The 24,742-nt window shown below is 40.6% G+C and overlaps 1 protein-coding gene across 2 annotated transcripts in view; it reads right to left on the reverse strand.

Moving 5' to 3' along the window:
* Positions 1 to 402: 402 nt before the first annotated feature.
* ENOPH1 (enolase-phosphatase 1) overlaps positions 403 to 24,742 on the reverse strand; it is a 35,449-nt gene continuing 11,109 nt past the window's right edge. For both annotated transcript variants that reach the window (XM_082653393.1, XM_082653392.1), the window contains exons 2-6: positions 12,682 to 12,783; positions 11,035 to 11,237; positions 8,879 to 9,011; positions 6,827 to 6,950; positions 403 to 1,517 (exon numbers count right to left, since the gene is read on the reverse strand). In XM_082653393.1, coding sequence (XP_082509519.1) covers positions 1,378 to 1,517; positions 6,827 to 6,950; positions 8,879 to 9,011; positions 11,035 to 11,159 — 522 coding nt within the window. In that variant the 5' untranslated portion in view covers positions 11,160 to 11,237; positions 12,682 to 12,783 and the 3' untranslated portion in view covers positions 403 to 1,377. The remainder of the gene's footprint in view (positions 1,518 to 6,826; positions 6,951 to 8,878; positions 9,012 to 11,034; positions 11,238 to 12,681; positions 12,784 to 24,742) is intronic.

Consider the following 24,742-nt stretch of genomic DNA (forward strand, 5'->3'; position numbering starts at 1 on the left):
TCTTCTGCTTATGGCAGTAAGCAAACCTACATAAAACTGAGTGAAGGAACTTCCCTGGTGGCGCAGTGGTTAAGAATCCACCTGCCAACACAGGGGACACGGGTTCAATCCCTGGCCCGGGAAGATCCCACATGCCGCAAAGCAACTAAGCCCATGAGCCACAACTACTGAGCCTGCGCTCTAGAGCCCTCGAGCCACGACTACTGAGCCCGCAAGCCACAACTACTGAAGCCCACGTGCTGCAACGAGAGGCCACAGCAATGTGAAGCCCTCACACCGCAACAAAGGGTAGCCCCCGCTCACCACAACTAGAGAAAGCCCGCGCGCAGCAACGAAGACCCAACGCAGCCAAAAATAAATAAATACAATAAATAAATTTATTTAAAAAAAACAACAACTGAGCAAAGAAGAAAATGTTTTTATTAATTACCACATGAAATTGACACGACATCCTATTAGGCTGAACTAGGATAAATAATGCTGTTATAAAATTTACATTTCTCATATCCATTTCAGAGAAAACATTAGATATTAGGGCTCTTCTAGGTCTTATGGACAAATTTCAGCAAACCTTTTGTTTTTTAATAGTAAACAGCAGTTAACATATGTTCTCAAACTGTGCTAAGAAGTAGTTAGCAAGGTTAACTCTGAAATCTGTGATAAGTGGCAGGGTTAGGACTGTTTTGTTAAACATTAGGAAGCACATTTCTATTTTAGCTGTTACGTTAGTGCATCTTTTTCACTGGTAAGGCAACTGCTTGCTGTGGGTACCACAACGATTAGCAAGTTTCTTAAGTAACAGATATATGATTAATCAAGACTCAAATGAGTTTCCTTTCCCAACTTTGCTCTCTTTTGGAGCAGAAACAAATAGCTTTGTCATTTGTAAATAGGGAAGGTTAATAGCTTGAAATTCAGTTGCTGTAATCTTCTAACTCACAATTTAAAAGAGGAGTAGATTATTACTAGGAATGTCTTCGAAATACTTCTAGTTTTTAAAATAACCAGGCTTCTGAGTAACTTCTCAAACCTACCTTTCTATTTTGGTACATGACTTGATAAAGATAACACATTTGACCTGTATAGTAGTAATTTCTTCTATCAACTATATTTCGCCCTCAATAATGGTTAGAGCTGTGGTTTCAAACAATTTCTACATATAAAGCATCATCTTTAAATAAGTTTCCTTTTCACTGAACTGAGATTCTTTTTCCCACTTACGTGCTTGTGAAAGGTAATTTGAACATACACACACTTACATACCTTATGTATGTGTATGTATGTATTTTTTAAGTAAGTTACTTTTACCATTAGAATAAAACTAGACTACAGGGACAACTCTGTGAAGACAGTTTGGTCTTCCTTAGAACTCCTCCTCTAGGTTGAGGAAGGCAGGTACAGTTCACTGAAGGACGTGATGAGGCTGAAGTAAGTCTTCTCATCATCTGTTAACCCTGCATTGCCAGGTCTCACCACCACAGCTACGTGCACGTCAGCTTCCTCAGCAGCGCTGGCCTCTGCGAAAATCCAAATATGTGTCAGAAATGGCAGAATATGATGTTTGGGATTTGCTTCAAAATAATCAGAGGGATGTGGGAATGTAACAAATAAGTCTGGTCCAGATTTGGTAACTGTTGAAGCTAAAAGACAAGCACAGGGGGTGGACTTATTATTCTTTTATATAATTTTTAATTTTTCCATAAAAATTTTTTTCAAACGCATAACTAACTGTACTGGCAGACAAGGAGGGCAGTGTGTCCTAGACTTCTAAGCTTTATTAAGTACTTATGAATGCACAAAGACAGAGCCATGTCCACAGCTTTCTTCCATTCCCTCCCATCAGTCCTACAGAGAACTGAGCTGTTTCCCAAAGGACAGGCTGTCAGGAATAATACCAATTAAATAGATATGGGGCAAATGGAATCCCAGGATCTAATCAGGCTGAAATACCTACTCTCACACCTGGAGCCCAAACATGTCACAACCCTTGGCTAGACTGCCCATCTTTTTTGTCTGGCAAATTCCTACTCTTCAAAATTCAGCTCAAATATTCTATCTTCTAGAGCTACTACCATCTGTATTAGAACATCCTATGTGCTCCATTAACACCCTGTATTTAGTCCTATCAAGACAATATGATTTGACATGTTATTACCTGTTGTCTCTCTCCTCATTGGACTAAGAGTGTTTTAAGATCAGTGACTGCGTGGAAGTAAAAACAGGACTAGTCAAATGAAACTAAGTAAGCTATGTATTTGAGGGGATATCTCTAATATGTCTTGGGTTATGTACCCCTCCTCATTTTGTGTCCATCTGAAAGATAATAGCTAATACCTTGTATTAATTTAGCACCTACTATGTGCCAGGTACTATTCTAGGACCAGAGATATGTGAACAAAACAAAGTTCCTGGAACTTCCATTCCCATCTACATCTTCACAACAACCCTGAGGTTGTTAGTATTACTATCTCCATTCTACAGATGCAGAAACTGAGAGCTAGCAAGTGGTAGAGGTGAAATTTGAAATCGTGTGTCAGACTCTGTGGTCTGTGCTCTAGAACAAGGGTCAGCAAATTATGGCCCACCGCCTGTTTTTGTAAACATGGTCTTATTGGAACACAGTCACACCCACTCACTTATGTACTATCTGTGGCTTCTTTTGCATTACAAGGACCAGAGTTGAACAGCTACTACCTGGCCCTTTACAGCAGTGGTCCCCAACCTTTTTGGCACCAGGGACTGATTTCATGGACGACAATTTTTCCACGGACCGGGGTGGTGGTGGGGGACGGTTCAGGCGGTAATGCGAGCGACGGGGAGCGGCAGATGAAGCTTCCCTCGCTTGCCCGCCACTCACCTCCTGCTGTGCGGCCCGCATCCTAACAGGGGATTGGGGATCCCCTGCTTTACCGAACAATTTTGCCAACTCCTGCTCTAGAGCATTGCTGCTCTGAGTGTAGTCCCTGGACCAGCAGTGTGGAAATCACGTGGAAGCTTGTTACAAATACAGAATGTCAGGTTCCCCAATGTGCAACTACTGAATTAGGACCTGCAATTTAACAAATGACTCCTCTGCACAGATAGTAAGTTTTGATCAGAAATTTCAAGGAAGGAAAACTGGCAAGAGAGGAGGAATTGTAGGCAGACATAAAGTACATGTGCAAACAGTAGGAGAATGGACACAGGACACAGGTCTGTGGTCACAGAGATGGGGCATACTTGGGCAGATAGAGCAAAACTGGGGAAGAATCTGAAACACATTCTTTGCAATTCAGATCTGGTGTAATAAGAAACCCCAGTAGTTTCTCAATCTGTGGAAAACAGCCAGAGCAACGGAATGCATTAATTAAAGGGCAGCAGTACTAAGAAAGAGTAAATGGGGCAGAGCTGTCTCTTCCACCTACCCACCTCCTATGAAAGGACTGTCACCTCCCAGACCAAAAATAGTGCTCCAAAATCCCCACCTCTGGCAAATTCTGCAGATGCCATTCACTCCAGCAGCAAAGGCATTGCCTTCCACGCACCCCAAGTTCCCAGCCTGGCTGCCTCAAGCACAGTCCTCTGGACCAGCAACCCGGGATCTCAACCACGTTGAGTCATCACGATCCATGTGGGACTTACTAGTGGCCGTTCCACATTCAGCCTCTTACCAAGATCACCGTGGGGCAAGTTTTTGTCCTTAAGCATCTATTTGCTCTTTTCATATATTATTGAGACACTTATCTAATAATACTTGTTGACTTCAAACCCTGGACCTCTTTTTTCTTTCCCTCCAAAGGGAAAAGTCTTTCAGTTCTCTCTTTTATATTTGAGTATTATTTGGGATATCAACTTAGTCTTCCACTCTGCCTTGGCAGTGGAAGTCTGGACACGTGCTACTAAAACACAGGATCAGAGACAATAGAAAAGAGCAAGGCAGGTAGCCAGGTGCCTGGCCCTGTCCCAGCTACAGGTGAACCCAGGTCTGGCCCTACTGCCTAAGCAGGAGTGGGGCTGGCAGAAGATGAACGGCAGGAATAAAACCTCCTTGCAGAGGACTCAAGGGAGAGACAACTTGGAGATTATCTCTAGTCTCTAAAGAGAATAGGAATAATTTCTGGGATATGGCTTAAGAGAAAAGAGAAAGACTTGAAATTATGATGTACTTTGATGGCAACTAGAAAAAAAATGTGGCTAAAGACAAGAATATGAAGAAACTATAAGTGGTCTTCAGGCAGGGGTTACAATTATTAGCGGTAACCAAAAAGCAGGGAATAAGGCGAGAGTCTGGGGATCACAGGTTGAATCATGCATTCAATCCCAGAATGCTTGGGACAGGCTGACTTTGTGGGGAGCTCCAGCCACAAAGCAGATCTCTAATTCTAAGCCTGCAGACACTCACCGATCAAAATCCTAGCGGAATTAAATATAGGGCAAACCATGGATTTTCATCTCCAACAGCCCTGTTTACATGAATGATTAAAGAAAAGCAATTCACAGGTTAAACCAGCTAAACTCACCAGAAAGATCTATTTCCTTTGCATAAGGAGCAAAACAAAGCAAAAGGTCTTCAAATTATCATTCCTCACACCTTTATCTACACAGATAGTAAAGTGACCTACCCAGCCCACCACTCAAAGCCCCAAAAAGCCATTCAAGGAAGAGGGTAAAATGTAGCTTTGAATCAGTAAATGGTTTATACACAGAAATATGACAGGCAAACATTTACAGTACGCTGACAGTTCAAAGCAGAGGCCAGGTGAAATGGCTATTGGTACATAGGTGTAGCCTGGCCAGCTGGTTACACAGTGAACCTTGAAGCTGTGTGTCCACGCGTCTGTCTCTCACCTTCAGTGCAGTTAAGACACGCAAATGCAAAGCTTTCCAGGATGCAGAAAAATAAGATGAGTTTCTAGAACCTTGCACTTTGAGGCTGACCCAAACCAGGACGTGTAGCAGGGGCAGGTCTCCGCTAAATCTACTGAGCTTTCAAAATTCCAAACAACAAATGGCTGTGATTTGCTACCATCTCCCTAGATCAAAAATTCCAGTCTAGATTCACCGAGGATTGAAATTTAACAAAGATATTAGCGGTTACTGAATGTCAACTGTACGTCAGGTAGAATTAAGCCTGTCTACCACTCTTTCTCTGGAACACACATTATGACTTCTTGAAGTCATTAGATGACCTATGCTGGTTAAGATATTTTTTTTAAACTGCTTCACAAATTAGTATATATTTGTTTATATGCCTACAGATCGTACCTAACATGATAAACCAAAGCAGCAGACAAAGAATATACTCACACTAGCACAGATAAGATGCCTTTGCCAGTAGCCTGGGTTTGCCTTTGGGCGACATCTCTGAAAAGTCCCAGTGAGTGGGAGTGACTCTAGTTCTGCCACAACGAACAGAAGGGCTGGAGGGAGGAATGTCAACTACAGACTGCTTCCACAGGGCCCAGGAGTCCCTCGGAGCCACCAGATAGGAGAGCGCCCCTGCCCTCCGCCCCTTTTCCCTACTTCCCTTCTTGAGCCTGGTGAAATAGATGTAGTGTATCAGAGCAGCTGCACTGTATACAAAGCCCTGTACTATGGGTAAACGAATGGTAAAACTTATGATCCAAGATGAATGGAAGAAACACAAAAAAGTAAAACTATCCTCCAACACAAGTGCAATTACAAATACACCAAAGTAGGACCCCGAGAGACGCACAGACTCTAAGGAAAATGACCACAAGATCAAAGGCTGCAGCCAGCTGAGGGAGTCTGGGAAAGCCTCGCCAGCCAGGGGCAGAGACCCCCCACCTCCCCCAGCACCCCCCGACCTCTTCGCCTGCTGCTGCTTGCTTCCTTCTTCACTACCGGTTCCTTCTGTAATTCTCTGGAGGACTCATATTCTCATACAGATAGATGCTTGAGCGTATGCTTTACGTTTGGTCAAAACTGCTCTTGAGGGCTTCCCTGGTGGCGCAGTGGTTGAGAGTCCGCCTGCCGATGCAGGGGACACGGGTTCGTGCCCCGGTCCGGGAAGATCCCACATGCCGCGGAGCGGCTGGGCCCGTGAGCCATGGCCGCTGAGCCTGCGCGTCCGGAGCCTGTGCTCCGCAACGGGAGAGGCCACAGCAGTGAGAGGCCCGCGTACCGCAAAAAAACCTGCTCTTGAAATCACTTAAATTGCCGATACTGTACAGTATGTGCTGTTTCATACATTCACTCCTTACAGTGATAATGCATGTGCTAATGCACTGTATATCATATAAAGAGGGCCATGCTGGGTAAAAAAGATGCCAATTTTTAAACATGAGATCCGTGTGCATGAGGGGCGCCCAGGGCCTGAGCCCATCTGAGGGAAGGGAGAAATGAGGTTCCTCCTCGCTGAGGGGCAGTGCTCATCAGCCAGCAAGAAAATGAGGCAAAATCGCTCCAACTACAGACTTCTCTCTCTCTCTCTCTCTCACTTTTTTTTTGCTGAGGGTGTATAGCTGATCTCACTTCTGTTAAGTACATTTGATGCAGGTCCCCTGTGACTTGACTGTGCTGGACTGGCCACACACCCACGCTCATACTCCTGGCTGCATGCTCCTTCCCACCCTTACCGCTGGGTGCCTCTGTTATCTCCCCATTTCATGTTAAAAGGAGAAAAATTCATCTTTCCAATGCCACTTCCCCCAAGGATGGGTAGATGGAGAGGGAGGTGGGTTGGCTGTTTCACTGTTTCCTTTTATAAACCTGCTTCATTTTCCGGGGCTACCCACATAAACTTTCTTTACGAAGGCAAAGCGTGTGCAGTGCCAGGCTCGGCTCCCACCCTGGAGTGTACAGTGCAAGAAGTCAGATTACTCACCTCGGGTAACGTCCGTCAGAAACAAGATGTTGTTGGTTGAGCACCCAATGCTGCTGGCAATCTTTCGATAACTCTCACTCTCCACTTTGTGTCCAATCTTGGTATCAAAGTGACCGTCCACAAGCTGGACACAGAGAAGGGGAAAGAACGATGCTACTAACACACATGCAACCCAGCCCCTCTGTCTCTCATCCCTTTTCTCTGAACTACTCGACAATCATAGTGACTTCATCCACTCAACAAATATTCCCTGTAAGTCTACTTCATAGAGAATTTTATGGAAGCTACAAAAAGTAAATATAAACTAAGGTTTTATAGAAATAAACATTTGGAAAAAGAAAACTACCAATTCAATGTATATAAGATCATTTTATAATCTTGGCCTTCTTCCATTAGCATTAATTTTGTATCCAAAATCTTTTAAAATATATATGCCCTACTTCCTATCCTTAAAACACTATATTCACTCAAACTACTTGTTAGACTGGGTTTCACCCGATGAAAGGTTCTCAACATTGTCCTTTTGATCCCAGAATGACCAGATTTCTCTAACCTGCTTAATTAGTAAGCTATTACTTTACTTTCAAGAAACCTTCATTTTCTAATTAAAACATTTTTAAATTCTACCCAAGAGGTCATATATACCCTTGACATCTTAGAAATAATTGGGGTCAAATATATAACTTACTAATTTAACCAACAGTCATTAAAATAAGTTCACATTTAGGATCAGCTATTACGATGTGATCTTTCGAATATTTTCAGAACTTTTCACAAACTAAAAATAAGCCTAACAAAGATAAATTAAGGTAATATTAATATTGTGATTTTTAAAGTTAATAATTGTTTTGCATATTTTCTTTCTCTCTGAAGTCTGCCTCACACTAAGCAAGTGTAGAATAAAGTTTTATTACTGAACTCGTAGGGTAATTACTGTGTCCTGTCTACTCTCACCTTATTGTCTATTTCATCAGAGAGAGCAGAAAAGAAGCTTATATCTGTATTCAGAGGAGAATAGTTAACAAGCAATTAAAGGGTTTTACTACTGATTTAATATTTGACTTAGAACTAAGATGAAAAGCAGGAAAGTAAGATGAGACTATGACAACTCCAAAGTCAAAGTGTTCTCTGCACATGGTAGAGGGTCAATAAATATTTATTTAAAAAAAATAGTTGGCTGAGTAAACTACTGTGAATCACTAATTTCAGCCTGTATTCAGTTAGTCAGCATTTCTTTTTAAAGTCCTAAATGTAGTCCCTTTTTCCAATGACTACCCTGTCTTCCAGGGGACGTAGGGACTGTGGGACAGAAAAGCTAGCAAGACTTTTCTCAGGTACAAGGAATGTTAATAGGAGGCCTTAAGTAATCACTGTGTAATAACATGCCCAGTTCTCTTACAGAAGAATGCTGAATCTGCTAAAATAAAATCTGTCTCTCTCCAAAGTACCAGAAACAAATGAATCCACCATTTACTCTCCTGCATTCAAGAAGTCTGTGTGCCCTTTTGTGAGGGACAGTGGCATGTGCCACTCTTTTACATCTTACCTAATACTTTAAACAACCAAAAGAAGCCATTAGTTTCCTTTGCTTTGGGTTGATGATTTTCTAATACTGACAAGATAGCTGATTTACAAGCTAGCTTAGGTCTTATTTATCTGTGAGATATATAGATATATATATATGGTTCTAATACTACTGTCATCAGAATCACTTAGGGTAGATATTTGAAAATGCAGATTCCCAAACGTAGCCCAGACCTTCTGATATAGATTTGCCAGGAAACAGGGCCCAGGGATCTACATTTTTAACAAACTCCCCAGGTGATCCTTATGCACAGCAAAGTTTAAGAACCCCTGATGCAAAGATTGGTACCACAGCTACACTTCACCCTTCCACAATGTATTCCCCAGTTTTTCCACTTCTTTTTTACAACCTGCATAGCATATGTAAATGCAATTATCTGAATGCTGCTTAGCTTATAACTTTAGCACTCACATTCACTGTTTTATGCTTTGATGGTGTCAAAAAAACAAAGTAATCGGGTAACCTACCTCAAGAATATCTCCCTCTGTAGAATGCCCAAATAACAGTTTCTGTGCCTCTACACTCCCTGAAGAATAGATATACACCTTCATTCCAGCCTCTCTCCATTTCCTGACTGCTGGAACCACATCTTCAAAGAACCTAGAGGGAAGACCACCAAGTTGAAATGAAGGAACATGTTATCCAGCCAAATGAAAACCAGTCAAATAGCTGCCACAAGTTTCTCTATTTGTGTCCAAATGGTGGCCAGGAAAAGCACCTCCATGAGACTGTGAACTCCTGCAGATCTAATGAGCGTGTCCCCAGAGTTCCAGGGTCACAGTAGATTAGAAGCAGTAATTTAGGTCGAGGGGAAAAGAGTTTTTGACAGACAGCCACACTAAGGACAGTAAAAAGTGATTACAGAAAAAGAGATAAAATAAGAAAGGAATTTTTTTTAATTGAAGTATAGTTAATTTACAATGTTGTGTTAGTTTCTGGTATACAGCAAAGTGATTCAGTCATATATACATATATATACTTTTTCAGATTCTTTTCCATTATAGTTTATCACAAGATACTGAATACAGTTCCCTGAGAAAGGGATTTTTTGAATTGCCAAGAAATTCAAAAAAGCAAACAACAATACTAGTGTACTATTGTGTGCCTTTGATATAATTCATGACGAGAAAAGGTTCAATTATGTCCAGCGTGCCTTAAGAGAGCATGGAAATGCTTTTAGAAAGATCTACACCCAAACAATTAAAAAAATGTTTGGAGGCTCAAAGCTATTAATCTTTGATTAGCTAGAAAACAGAACTACGTTTCTTGAGAACTAAGAAAACCTTAGGTTTTACTATACAGGAAAAAAATTATGTAACAAAGCAGTGAACAGACATGTACCATTTCACATTAGCTAATCAGCAATGATTCCTGACAGTCTTGTTCACCAACTCTACAGTGGACAACATCACAGGAGATGGGTGAAAAGAGAAGTACAAGCAACTTGGGATGTGGAACCAGTCATCTATAAAAGATTAACTGGAAAATGTCAGAGAAGTCTTCTACTGGATGAAACAACATTGAACAAAATGAAGAAAAGGGATTAGCTACTAGTTCAAAACAAGCAGTAACTGTTACTTTGTATGTTACTTTGCACTCAGAGACAGGATTAGTCCATGTTGAATTTGCAGATTGTTATTGCTCCAAAGCAGGGCTTAGAAGTCAAAGATGATTTATTTCAAGTCCTTGGTTTTATAATTAAGGAACTAAAACCAGGAGAAGGATGGGCTAACTCCTGTGAGCATCATCTCCTGACTCCAATGCTTTGAGTGTTTTACCAAGTGAACTAACTGATATTTACTTCCACATCAATGGCTTATCCTGAAATTCTAAAGCATCCTTAAAAGGTGGAAGCCCCTTGTAAAGTACGTAAGGAATGGCATCTCAGTTGACAGAAAAACAAAAGAAATATAGGCAGCTAGTAACAGTCTTGGATCTTAGGGTTTACATCAGGCAATGCCCTGAAATCCTTAGTGGCAGCAACTTATTAAGATTTCTTAATATAGCAACATAGGACTCACGAGTCTCCTTCGGCAGGAGTGCTCTTAGGAACCCCACAATCAAGACTCCGAGGTCTGGAAGTTGCTGTAAGAGCACAGAACAGAGTGGCACTGCTGACACTGAGTAACCCCACAGTGACGGGGTGCATAATTTTATAGGATTCTTACTTCTCTAACAGAGCAGAAAGCAGGTAATCTAACTTTCAATCCTGGGAAGCAGCCCAACAGTGCTGTCACTCATACACTAAGGATCAGATATGACTTAGTTCAAGGAAGTTGCCATTTTCTAAGAAGCTGTTTTTTGTGTGTGGGGTTTTTTTTTTTCTTTTTTAATTGGAGTATAGTTGATTTACATCTAGGAAGCTGTTTTAGACTTGAGTTAAAAGTCTCCAACCATCACACAAAGCCAGACATGGGCCTGGGGGATTTATCTGGGTGAAATGCTTTATCCCAGCTTTGAAAAAACAAAACAAAATAACTCACTCACTTGTTGGAATAAAAAGAATGTTGATTTTATCTACTTGGCAAATCATGCAACTTACACTGGAGAGAGAGGACTAGTGGAAAATGTATTTGCTTTGGTGGCTAGTGAAGTGTTTAGAGTCACTTGAGGAGCTACATACTCTGCTTTCATGCTCCCAGCTTTGAATGCCGCTCTCCACATGTGGCCCTGCAGCTGTTTCAGCGCCGTGGTCTTCCGGTCCAGAGACATCTGCCAGCACACGTTATCTACCACGGCCTGGATCATCCGCTGCAGGTCATCCGCCCCATTCCCGGATGCTGCTGGGATCGGAACAGCCCCATCCAGGTGGGAGTCCTCTTCAGCCTTTAAATCATAAACAACACAAAATTTGTTTCTTACTCATTTTTAAAAAGATCCCTTAAATGATACCTGAAAACTAGCAGACCAACTTTCTCCAACCACCATTAGCACCGAGCCCTGTTAAAATTAAAGTATCCTACGCTTTGGGACTGATATGAATGATTCCTAAAAAAAACTGGATTATAATTAATAAATTTACCTTTCCTGTATCACTAAAGCTGAAACTTAAACCAAGAGGCATGTTGTGTGTGAGAAAAGGGATAGCACAAAATGATAAAATGTTATAATAAGACCTGGTTTGTTGATTCACTTACTAGGATCAACAAACCAGGACTTCAATTAAATCAGATCATTTTCTCTGCACTATAACTAACTGAGGAAGAAATAAAGAAAATCTCAGTGAAATTAGTTTATGCCTGGAATTCAATGAAAAGAAACTAGTGAAGCAATGTCTGGGGTTGGTTTACATTCAGTCTCCTGCAATCTCCCACATCTTGCAAAACCTTAATAGCTATTTAGAAGCTGTTTAGCCTATGACAATGCATATGTCCAATCCCTAAAGACTCAATGATTGATTTATATGCTACAATGAGGGATTATGTATGTATGTTTCAACAACAGGAGTTGAGACAACAAAAAAAGGTAAAGAAGGGAGTGTTTCAGACTAACCCTGAGTTATCTGGAAAATTCAACAAATCCAAATGCCCCATGCCTCAAAGGATGTAACTCTCTTTCCAATCCTAACTTCTAACATTATAGAATTTACAGAAAGCCTTCCACATTGTCCAATGTAGAAAATTAACTCAGAAAAGCCAGAGAGTTAGCTCTGCATAGCATGTAAGACCTTTGCCAATGAAGCAATTTTAATAAGAAAAACAACAGATCGGTAGTTCCACAGCACACGATGTGGAAGGAGAAAGACTGAAAACTGGGGAGGGATCAAAGTAGAACAAAGTACATGTAACGAAGGCGAAGGCAGGTATGAAGGCTGGGCTGAATGTGAGCTGGGGAGGGAGGTATGTGAGGGCCCAGGAACTCTGTGGAGGGGCAGCAGGGGCTCATGCCATGAGGAGAAGAGAGTGGAGAATGAGGTGATGAGGTGTTATCACTTGGAGACATTGATGAAAAATGTGATCAGATGGCACAAGACCCTTTTGCATTCCACCCAGAAATGACTTAGTTTTATAAATACATGATATTTTATGCAACTGAAATAGCTCCAGAAAGAGGCAATTGTAGAGACCACAAACTGCCACTGATGTCATTATATCTGGCCTTTTAATTAGGTACTGTGAATTCCTAAGCAGGCAAGTCACTACAACGTCCGTGCCCTGTGAATCCAGAGCACTTATTTTAAAATAAGCTCAGAGAATATTCTAAGTCTTTAGGCATCCTCAGTTCTAACACCCTTGGGAATGTAGAGGCAATGGAATAGAAATATCCCAACCTGTTTCCTCAAAAGATTGATATCCTGCTGGCACTCCTCTTCTTCCCAATGTGTCTGCAGATACTCTTTAACATTTTCTTTGATGTAAGGAAATAAAATGTCCTGGATAAAAGTGCAAAAGAAAAAAACAAGAATTAGCTTTAGTGGTTTGCATGAGATCAAGTTCTTCAACAATCTCACCTTAGCTAATTCTAGCAAATAAGACAATGAAAATTTCATTGAAAATATGAAAATTGGTGCTCCGGATATAGGAGTCAGACGGAGACTGAGAAACAAACGAACTAGATCAAGAGTCAGCACCTACAGCCTGTGGGCTAAATCCAATCTTCTCCCATTTTTATAAATGAAGTTTTATTGGAATGTGTCCACACTCATTTGTTTACAGAGTGTCTATGGCCACTTTGGGGCCACAATGCAGAGCTGAGTACTTGTAACCAAGACCATATAGCCCTCAAAGTCTCAACATTTCGCATTCAGTCTTTTACAGAAAAAGTTTGCTGACTCAAACCAGATGGCTAGACTATACATCCTTGAGGGTAGGGATCAAGTATACCCTGCTCACAGCTACATCCCCATTGCACACCACAGTACTTGGGACATGCACATAACTCAAATATCTTGTGACAGAATGATGTCCACGTATGACAAATGTTTTTGTTGTTGTTGTTGTTTTAATTAATTTATTTATTTCTTTATTTTTGGCTGTGTTGGGTCTTCGCTGCTGCGTGTGGGCTTTCTCTAGTTGAGGTGACCGGGGGCTACTCTTCGTTGCAGTGTGCAGGCTTCTCATTCTGGTGGTTTCTCTTGCTGCGGAGCACGGGCTCTAAGTGCACAGGCTTCAGTAGTTGTGGCATGCGGCCTCAGTAGTTGTGGCTCACAGGATCTAGAGCACAGGCTCAGTAGTTGTAACACATGGGCTTCGTTGCTCAGCGGCATGTGGGATCTTCCTGGACCAGGGCTCAAACCCGTGTCCCCTGCATTGGCAGGTGGATTCTTAACCACTGAGCCACCAGGGAAGTCCACAAATGTTTTAAAAAAACACCTGATCATGATGATTCTTTCTTGGAAGTCAGAATACCTACAGAATTACCCTATGTATTCTGATGTGCAAAACAATTCAGAAATAAATAACCTGTCAGTAATCCATGCATTGGGAACATGATTCTTCTTAGGTCAAAATTTTTACATCTACTTGCAATTGTAGTGTATGTATCTTTTCAAATCCAATTTGACACATTCAGGAAAATATTAGTGTCTACTATATACTAAGATATGCTACTGCGGCATGGAGAAGGGGATTGAAAAGATAAACAAGTCACAATCCCTTTTCTCAATAAGCTTCTGAAGAATCTAGTGGGGGGGGATGGAAGGTAAACAGAGAATTGTAACATGGTGCAATGGGTGAGACAGAGTATGAGCAGAATGCTGCACAGATCCGGGGTGTAATGGCCCTGCAACAGTCTTAGCAATAATCAGTCTGAAAAAACAGAAAATAAATATATGCTCTGAATAGAGACAACAGGTATACAATTCAGAGAAGGACTTACATTTTAAGGGAAAGTCTATAATCAAGTGGAATCCAAGAAGTCTGTTTATTTAAATTGATTCACTCATTTATTTATTTAAATATGCACCAAATGCCCAGTACGGGGCAGGCCTTTGTGGCAAGGGCTGAGGATATAATTGTGCGCAAAACCCATACGTGATCCCTAATCTCAAGGAGCCAAGTAGCAGAAACAGACATTAAAGTTAAGGTGGTACTTCAATAAATGGTACAGACGAGAGGTACACAGTACTACTAGGGCATAATAGGAAAGTTTGACCTAGTGAGGGAGGTCAGGGAAGCCTTCGCTGGAGAAGTGACAACAGAACTGAGATCTAAAGCAATGATTCTGAAAGTGAGATTCAGGACCCCTGAGGTCCTGAGACCCTTTTAGAAGGCTCCACGAGGTCAAACTATTTTCAAAAAAATACTAAGATGTTATTTGTCTTTTTCACTTTCATTCTTTCAGGAGTGTACAATAGTTTTCCAGAGGCTACACAGGTGTGATATCACAACAGACCCAATGCAGATATGAGAATCCAGCCATCTTCCTAGCCCGTTTATAAAATGTAAAACAATGTCTAAAACAGTCTTCTAACCATGTTTTCCAAAACAAACAAAATATTCTTCATAAAAATATATTATTTATTAAAGTTAACAAATTAATAGGGTTTATTGTTTAAAATGAATAAATATTTTTAAATTTCTCAGTTTTAATTGTTAATATGGTAAATGTTGATCAATATAACCCACATAGGGCTTTCCTGGTGGCACAGTGGTTAACAACCTGCCTGCCAATGCAGGGGACACGGGTTCGAGCCCTGGTCCAGGAAGATACCACATGCGGTGGAGCAACTAAGCCTGCGCACCACAACTACTGAGCCTGTACTCTAGGGCCCGCGAGCCACAACTACTGAGCTCGCGTGCCACAATTACTGAAGCCCTCATGCCTAGAGCCTGAGCTCCGCAACAAGAGAAGCCACTGAAATGAGAAGCCTGCACACTGCAACGAAGAGTAGCCCCCGCTCGCCGCAATTAGAGGAAGCCTGTGTGCAGCGACGAAGACCCAACACAGCCATAAATAAATTTATTTTTAAAAATATATATATATACACATATATGTATATATATATATATATATATATATATATATATATATATATAAAACACACATAAACAGAAGTTCTTTGGGTCCTCAGAAATTTTTAAGCGTGTAAAGGAATCCTGAGAATAAGAAGTCTGAGAACCACCAAAGGTGGATAGGACTAACCTGGAGAAGACTAGAGGAGAGAATGTTACACACACAGAGAACAGTGTGGGTAGGGAAAGACTCCCGTAGTGTGCAAAAGGCCCTGGAGACAAGCAATCCTCTTCCCTGCAGAGAGGGCTCACTAAATGTAAAAATAAGAATGGGCTCCAATTCACTAAGTGCCAGCATGTGCTACTGCAGGGTCATTTGTGCCAAACGGCACACCCAGTTTCTTCTGATTAGTACTAACCAGTAGCAGCCCACCACCCAGCTTTGTGCTGAAAACCACTGATCTGTGTCTTCTCCCTCTCTTCCCTTTCCGCTTCCTCCTTATTACAAGCTTCTGCATCATGAGATTTTCTTAACTACTGCTACAATAGAGTGAACAAGGGCAAAAAGAGAAGAAAGAAGCTGGCAGAGGAGAGGGGGTGGGGGGATGGGCAAAGTAGGTGAAGAGGTACAAACTTCCAGTTATAAAATAAATAAGGCATAGGGATGCAATGTACAGCATAGGGAATATAGGCAATAATACTGTAATAACTTTGTACGGTGACAGATGGAAACTAGACTTATCCTTATTTTGTAGTGTATAAAAATATCAAATCACTATGTTGTATACCTGAAACTAATTTAATATTGTAAGTCAGTGATTCTTCAATTAAAAAAAAAAAAAAAGAGGAAGCTGACAGAAAACTTTTTATTTTATTTCCTGCTAACAGGCCTGGGGGATGACATGGTTAGGACATAGTTAATAGATCATTATGAATAAAACCATGTTTTTTAGTGTGCATAGAATTTCCCTGACTGGAACAAAGGCTTGGCTCCATAATTAGAATTTTTTTAACACTTCAGAAGACCCAATTCTAAGTTCAACTTAAATTGCACTCCCAAATGAAAATATACAACACAAGAAAGTTATTTTGGATTTTTTTTTAAATGGTAGGACTGAAGTGTTTACCTCTCTTCACAATACGTTTTTCAAATTTCACCTGCCCTAGTAAAAATAAAGAAGCCATTCGGGATTCCCTGGTGGCGCAGTGGTTGAGAGTCCGCCTGCTGATGCAGGGGACACGGGTTCGTGCCCCGGTCTGGGAAGATCCCACATGCCGCGGGGAGGCTGGGCCCGTGGGCCATGGCCGCTGAGCCTGCGTGTCCGGAGCCTGTGCTCCGCAACGGGAGAGGCCACAACAGTGAGAGGCCCACGTACCGCAAAAAAAAAAAAAGAAGCCATTCAATTTTGCTTGTTCTCATGGTGCATTCCAGTAAGTAATGGATCACTCAGCAGATTCAGAACAGTGTGATCAGACAAAATTTTCAGCATACTTGACACAAAAGCTTTGTTTAAGCTCCATAAAATCTCATTTTTGATCTTAAAGAAGGAAAATGAAGAGCCAAGATTGACAGCTTTCCTTTTCTACAAGAGATTCCTTTTACTGGGCTGATATACTTCTGATTTTCTTGAAATACTCGGTTTTCTCAGCATGCCCCTCCTCATTCCTTGCTTTCTCCCACTTAGCATCTCTCCTGCACTCATGCACTGTGGCAGGACTGCAAACCCGCTCCCACTTGAGAGTGCTATCTGAGAAGATGCAGCAGAACCGAAGGCGCACATACACAGCACTTCTTCTCCTAGGCAGACACACATGTGCAGAGAAGAAAGTAAAAAAAAAAGTTTACTGTCCCACTGGGTATGCTGCAAAATAATTGGAAACAACCTAAATCGTCATCAGCTAGAGAATAAACGGGTATATTCATACTCTAAAACATTACATAGCAGTTAAAAATGAATGTACTAAAATCGTATTTATCAACATGAATATAAACTCTAACATATGAATAAAAGTCTAATACAAAATGGGATGTGCTAAGGGACTCGGTTATAGCTGTAATGTTCTATTTCTTTAAGATCTGAAACAAACATAATATGAAGGTTTAATTAGCTTTGTGGTCGGTGCATAGTCACTACATTAATCTTTATCCTTGCTCGTTTTAAATGGGTTACAATTAAAAAACAAACAAGCCACCTTTGATCCCTCGTCCTACACCTTTCTCATTTGGTCCTTCTCCTCCAGCGGCCAGCCTCCATTACTCCCCAACTCCTAAGCAACTGGAATATTCCCCAGGGAAAACTTTTGGTCAGATTCAGGGCCACCCAGTAACTGAAGAGCTGAAGTACTCAAAAAATTTCTAAACGCATGCAGTGCTGTATTATTTACTTTGTGCTTCACAAAGTTGAATTTCCTATATCCAGCTTTACTGGTACCAAGAACAATTCATGAAGAGCCTGTTAATCCTGAGAGCCCAGGTCCTTAATCTCTGTGGGAGAGCAGATAAAGAGTACAGACTACAGGCAGCATGCCAGGCTGGGGTCCTACCTCTGTCTTTTACTAGCTGTGTTCAAGTAACTTATCCTCTTTGAGCCTGTTTTCTCATCTGCTAAACGGCAATGACAATACCAAGCAGTCACTGCAGACATTAGAGATAATCAGATGAAAGCACCCAGTACCTTACCACTAATTATATACTCCAGCACAAACATTTAAACTGGGCAAGCATCACCTTTACCCCAATTTAGTGATAAATAATTGCAGAGAAGTCCCCAGAGATAAATCACAAAGACAACCAACTCATTCATTCAACATTTACTGAGGACCTATTGAGTGCCAGACATTTCTGATAACAGAGTTATAAACCAGAGACCCTCTCCTCAGAGAACTCACAGAAATAAAAGGTTAAGATTTCAAACAATTCTAAACTTTTAGGAAAAGCTTTAGAAATTAGAAATTACTTTAGAACTCCTGGTCATCCAATTTGCCTCTTTCCTCTATCCATAAAACTCCCCTCTGCACTAATACACAAAGGCAGGCAATGAAGCTTGAACTTAGTATAACTGGAATTGGCATGCTAGCAGATCGAACAGTCTATTTTAGTGCAAAAGCGTTACTGCATAACATAAAAGTACATGGGGCAAATAACTAAATTGTGAAGATTTTATCCATTCTTTAAACATACTTATTGAGCATCTATCATGCAAAAAAAATGCCTTCAAGTTGCTTATTTTTAAAAGCCAATAATTATATCATAGCCTGATATGTACTACGATACCAGGTAAGAATGCTCTAAAAATAGACTTTTTAAAGTTAGTACTTATTGCCCAAACCTGCACATTGAAAATTTTCAGGCTTTAAAATTAATTCCAGAAATAACTGTGATGATAAATACTTTAACTTCAGTTATAGTTATAATCCATTTATAGATAATTTCAGAATTCTATAGTATGTAAAAATGCTACAATAAACCCAGGATTCTATAAGCATGTAAATATTTTTAGTTCACCAGTCACCTATGGGGTTGTTACAGTAGTACATATAACAAAAGGCTACAGAACTAAATGAGAGTACTTGTCTTTCAGGGGACTACGATTAAATTCCACTAAATGTTAGATGGGATACTCTGCAAGCAGAAATTTATTATTCTACACAGCTCAACGACAGCATTCTGAAAAAGCTCCATTAGGGCTACAATATTTCTGACGATCTAATTAAAGAAGTTGCCTCATAAATGTTCAGAAGTCCAAATATGGATTTGCTTTATGGTCAAGTGGCTGTTTTAATGAAAATGTCATAGAATCAATAAAAATAAAATTGTTGCTATAATATTTACTCAAGTCTCCTTTGAAGAAAATGGGTAATAAAAAAGTAATGGGTAATACTACTGCTATTTAAAGAAACTATTTTAAAAGGCTTCCAAAGGAACCACACAGTGCAAATGATTTATAGTATTTGAGAACTTAATATTTTCCAGCCAGAAAATTAAACAACACAAAGGCAATATTGGTGGGCTATTATTTCTGTATTAATCTCAGAGGATAAAAAGCAAAGGAACAGACTTCCCTGGTGGCACAGTGGTTAAGAATCCGCCTGCCAATGCAGGGGACATGGGTTCGATCCCTGGTCCGGAAAGATCCCACATGCCACGGAGCAACAAAGCCAGTGAGCCGCAACTACTGAGCCCACGCACCACAACTACTGAAGCCCGTGTGCCTAGAGCCTGTGCTCCACAACAAGAGAAGCCACCGCAATGGCCCGTGCTCGCCGCAACTAGAGAAAGCCCGCACGCAGGAGCGAAGACCCAACACAGCCAAAAATTAATTATTTTTTTAAAAAAGCAAAGGAAAATCAAGTAGCTTGATGGATCTTAAGAACAAATCACAATTCTTGGGACTTCCCTGGTGGTGCAGTGGTTAAGACTCCATGCTCCTGATTCAAGGCATCCAGGTTCGATCCCAGGTTGGGGAACTAAGATCCCACGTACCGCAACTAAGCCCGCACGCCGCAACGAAGACCCAGCGCAGCCAAAATTAATTAATTAATTAATTTTTTAAAAAAATCACATTCTCTAAATAAAAAATAGAACATAATCGTATTTTCGGAAATGTCTAACAGATAAAATCTAAGAGAATATGGACATAAAGGTTTACAAAGGTTTTCTCTGGGTCATGAGATACCGAGGGGAAACCCCCCCTTTTTTTTGACATATTTATTTCTACAATGAAAGTGTATAGTCTTTTTTTTTTAAGATTTTTAAAAAATTTTTATTGGAGTATAGTTGATTTACAGTGTTGTGTTAGTTTCTCCTGTACAGCAAAGTGAATCAGTTATACATATAACCACTTTTTTTTAGATTCTTTTCCCATATAGGTCATTACAGAGTATTGAGTAGAGTCCCCTGTGTTATACAATAGGTCCTTATTAGTTATCTACTTTATGTATAGTAGTGTGTATATGTCAATCTCAATCTCGCAATTTATCCCTTCCCCACCTTCCCCCGCTGGTAACCATAAGTTTGTTTTCTACATCTGTAACTCTATTTCTGTTTTGTAAATAAGTTCATTTGTATCATTTTTTAGATTCCACATATAAGTGATAATTATATGATGTCTTTCTCTTTCTGACTTACTTCACTTAGTATAATCATCTCCAGGTCCATCCATGTTGCTGCAAATGGCATTATTTCATTCTTTTTTATGGCTGGGTAATATTCTATTGCATATATATACCACATCTTCTTTATCCATTCACCTGTTGCTGGACATTTAGGTTGCTTCCATGTCTTGGCTATTGTAAACAGTGCTGCTATGAACACTGGGGTGCATGTATCTTTTCGAAATAGAGTTTCCTCCAGATATATGCCCAGGAGTGGGATTACTGGATCATATGGTAGTTCTATTTTTAGTTTTTTAAGGAACTTCCATATTGTTCTCTATAATGGTTGTACCAATTTACATTCCCACCATCAGTGTAGGAGGGTTCCCTTTTCTCCACACCCTCTCTAACATTTATTGTTTGTAGACTTTTTTTCTTTTTCTTGGCTGTGCCACACAGCACGTGGGATCTTAGTTCCCCGACCAGGGATCGAACCCATCCCCCCTGCAGTGGAAGCGCAGGGTCCTAACCACTGGACTGCCAGGGAAACCCTGTAGATTTTTTGATGATGGCCATTCTGACTGGTGTGAGGTGATACCTCATTGTAGCTCTGATTTGCATTTCTCTGATAATTAGTGATGCTGAGCATCCTTTCATGTGCTTTTTTTGGCCATCTATATGTCTTCTTTGGAGAAATGTCTATTTAGATCTTCTGCCCATTTTTTGATTGGGTTGTTTTTTGTTCCTTCTTTTTTTGACATAGAGCTGCATGAGCTGTTTGTATATTTTGGAGATTAATCCCCTGTTGGTAGCTTCATTTGCAAATATTTTCTCCCATTCTGTGGGTTGTTTTTTCATTTTGTTTATGGTTTCCTTTGCTGTGCAGAAGCTTTTACGTTTAATCAGTATAGTCTTTTCTTAAATTGAGATATAACTGACATATAACACTATATTAGTCTCAGGTGTACAACATATTGGTTCAATATTTGTATGTATTGTGAAATGATCACAATAAGTCTAGTTGACATCAATCACGACACAGTTAAAACAAAGTTTTTCTCTTGTGATGAGAACTTTTAAGATTAACTCTCTTCGCAACCTTCAGATATACAATACAGTATCATTAACTCTAGTCACTGCGTCATATATTACATCTCCGTGACTTATTTGTTTCATAACCGGAAATCTGTACCTGCTTGAATACTTCTAACAATGGAAAATTTACTGCTTCTTGGAGTGGCTCATGCCATCCATCAGAGTGCTTCAGCAGTTGTGGTATTAGAATTACTCCTTAAATATCCTTCCTGAAGACCATACTAGGAGCTACCAAAAAGAAGTTTCGGTGCTCTGGCTGCTACAAAGGGCCACAGGGGCTCAGAAATTATAACTTTGCTGTCCCTATTTTCAAGGGGTAAGCAGAGACATAACCGTTCCCCTTTGAAAGCTGAAGCGTTTAAGGAATGAACATTAGATTTCATCATCTGCATTCAAAAAGAATTAATAAAATGTGTTGCTCATAAGACAAGTGTCTTCTAAATCACATTAAGAAGATTAAACTGTAATTCGGGCTTCCCTGGTGGCGCAGTGGTTGAGAGTCCGCCTGCTGATGCAGGGGACACGGGTTCGTGCCCCGGTCTGGGAAGATCCCACATGCCGCGGAGAGGCTGGGACCGTGAGCCATGGCCGCTGAGCCTGCGCGTCCGGAGCCTGTGCTCCGCAACGGGAGAGGCCACAACAGTGAGAGGCCCGCGTACCACAATTAAAAAAAAAAAAGATTAAACTGTAATTCAAGAAAGATAAACTATAATCTAATTAATTGCAATGACTCACATCTCACAAAGGAAGGTTATCATTACAAGGGGCTAGTAGTTGGCATAAGGTTTTAAAAAGAAGCACAGAGACAGAAAGAATATCAGTATCTCATGAGCTGCAGAGAGGGAACCCTGACTGGCTCTAGGATGGAGTCCAAGTCCCTATGAGCAGAGAAGACAGGGAAGAAACTGACATTTACTTCCTTGAATCCACCTGTCATCTCTGCAAGGTGACCCCTTTGAATAGATGAAGAAGTTGAGGCTCAAAAAGGTTTCACTCTATACTGAATAGGGTCAACTTCAGAAAATATATATGTAGAACACATATACTGGGACAAAATACACTAAACTGTTGAGCAATTACCGAATGGTTAAGATATGGTGATCTCTATTTTCCTTTTTATATGTTCGTCTTCCAGACTGCATCTTAGTCTATTGTACATTTTTAATCATGATGCTATTTAATAGAAGAGGCTGATCTGAAAAATCAAAAATCTAAAATCCAATCAAATAAATGTATGTGGTTTGCCCATGGAAAAAAAAAAGGAGAGCTCTTTAAAGTTCTTATTTATCATTCATATTGTTTAAAAATAATTAAACTTGAAAAAAGCACCTCTTTTTTGGCACGCGGGCTTCTCACTGTTGTGGCCTCTCCCGTTGCGGAGCACAGGCTCCGGACGCGCAGGCTCAGCGGCCATGGCTCACGGGCCCAGCCGCTCCGCGGCATGTGGGATCTTCCCGGACCGGGGCACGAACCCGTGTCCCCTACATCGGCAGGCGGACTCTCAACCACTGCGCCACCAGGGGAGCCCAAAAGCACCTCTTAAATAGTGTTGTATTAGTTTCTTATGGCTGCTGTAACAAATGACTTCAAACTGTGAGGCTGAAAACAACAGATATACATCACAGATAAACATAAACAGATAAACATTCTCTTGCAGTTCTGGGGGCCAAAAATCTGAAATCATAATGTTGACAGCGCCTGATTCCCTTCAAAGACTCCAGGAGAGGTTCCATTCCTCGCCGCTTCCGTTTTCTGGTCTTGTAGCTGCATCGCTCCAATCTCTGACTTTGTCCTCACACTGCCTCCTCCTTCTCTGTGCATCTATCTTCCCTGTGTCTCTTATAGGACGCTTGGCATTGAACTTAGGGCTCACCAGATAATCAAGGGTGATTTCTCCATCTCTGTCAATACTCCTTTTTTCCAGTAAGTTAACATTCATAGGTTCCAGGGATTAGGAAATGGATATCTTTTGGGGGGCTATCATTCAGCCCACTACAGCTGGCTTATTCATCGTATAATCAATATTGTATTTCCAATTAGGAACATCACCGTTTTTGAAAGCAGATTCTAATAAGACATGACAGATTAAATGACTATGATGTACATTTGAAGACTGTATAATAATGCCACATGTTTTAAGGGTGAATGCTAATATGAAGTATGTTACTGGGTTACATTAAATTCCTTGAATGCTGTTTTATTTTAACAGAATATTGCTTGATAAAAGAAAATCATTTTATTGTCCAAAAAAAAAAAAAAAGGTTTCACTGCTGGTACAAAGTAAAGCCTAGACTCAACCCCAGGTCTACTGAATTCTAATGCCTGAGCCTATCCAGCTCTGGGGGTGAATGACTTCGGGGAGCACAACTCATTAGGATCATCCAAATCCCTGGATACTGATAATATATTCTCTACAGAAACTTCTAATACCATTTTTCTCAAAGAGATTTGTACTAAAAAGAATGAGAGATTTTGGTTCACCTGGCAGTTCTGTAACAGTTCTAATAAGTAGGAATAATATGAGTAATCGTAGTAATAGTGGGAATAACTGCCAACACTGACTAAGCCCTCACTATTCCAGGCACTCATTCTACAGTCAATCCTTAGTGATCTCATCTAATCCATGATTTTAAATACCATCTGTTGCTGATGACCCTCAAATCCATAGCTTTAGCCTGGACCTCTTCCCTGAACTCCAGACTGCTTTTTTCCAGCTGCCTACCCCAGATCTCCACTTGGATGTCTGAAACTCAACTCTTGCTTCTAGCCCTTAACCCTACTCCTCCCACATCTCCCCCAGCTCAGTAAGTGGCAGCTCCATCCTGCCAAGATGCTCAGGCCAAAAGCCTTAGAGTCGTGCTTGACTCCTTTTTCTCTCACATGCCACATCCAACCAATTCATCAGCAAATGAGTTAGCCCTACCTACAAAATACATCCAGAATCTTATCACTTCTCACATCTGCCACTGTTCCCAAGGCACTCCAAATTTACTCAATGAATTGATTAATGAATGGCCTGAATTATGTCATTTCAATCCTCATAATAGCTCTATGAAACAAGTGCCCTTATTTCCTCCATTTCACAAAGGCACATAAAAGTTAAGCATAAATTAAGAAACTATGGTTATAGTTTATCAAACAGGTCTTTTTTTTTAGTTTGAAGAGTCAGATCCCCAGAACCCGATCATCCCAGGAAAAGGGATCTAATTAGCTTACTGGACCCACACAAGGTCTGGGGCAGGAGTCAGC

The sequence above is a fragment of the Grampus griseus genome (genome assembly GCF_964374135.1).
Source record: "Grampus griseus genome assembly, chromosome: 4".
Classification (NCBI taxonomy): domain Eukaryota; kingdom Metazoa; phylum Chordata; class Mammalia; order Artiodactyla; family Delphinidae; genus Grampus; species Grampus griseus.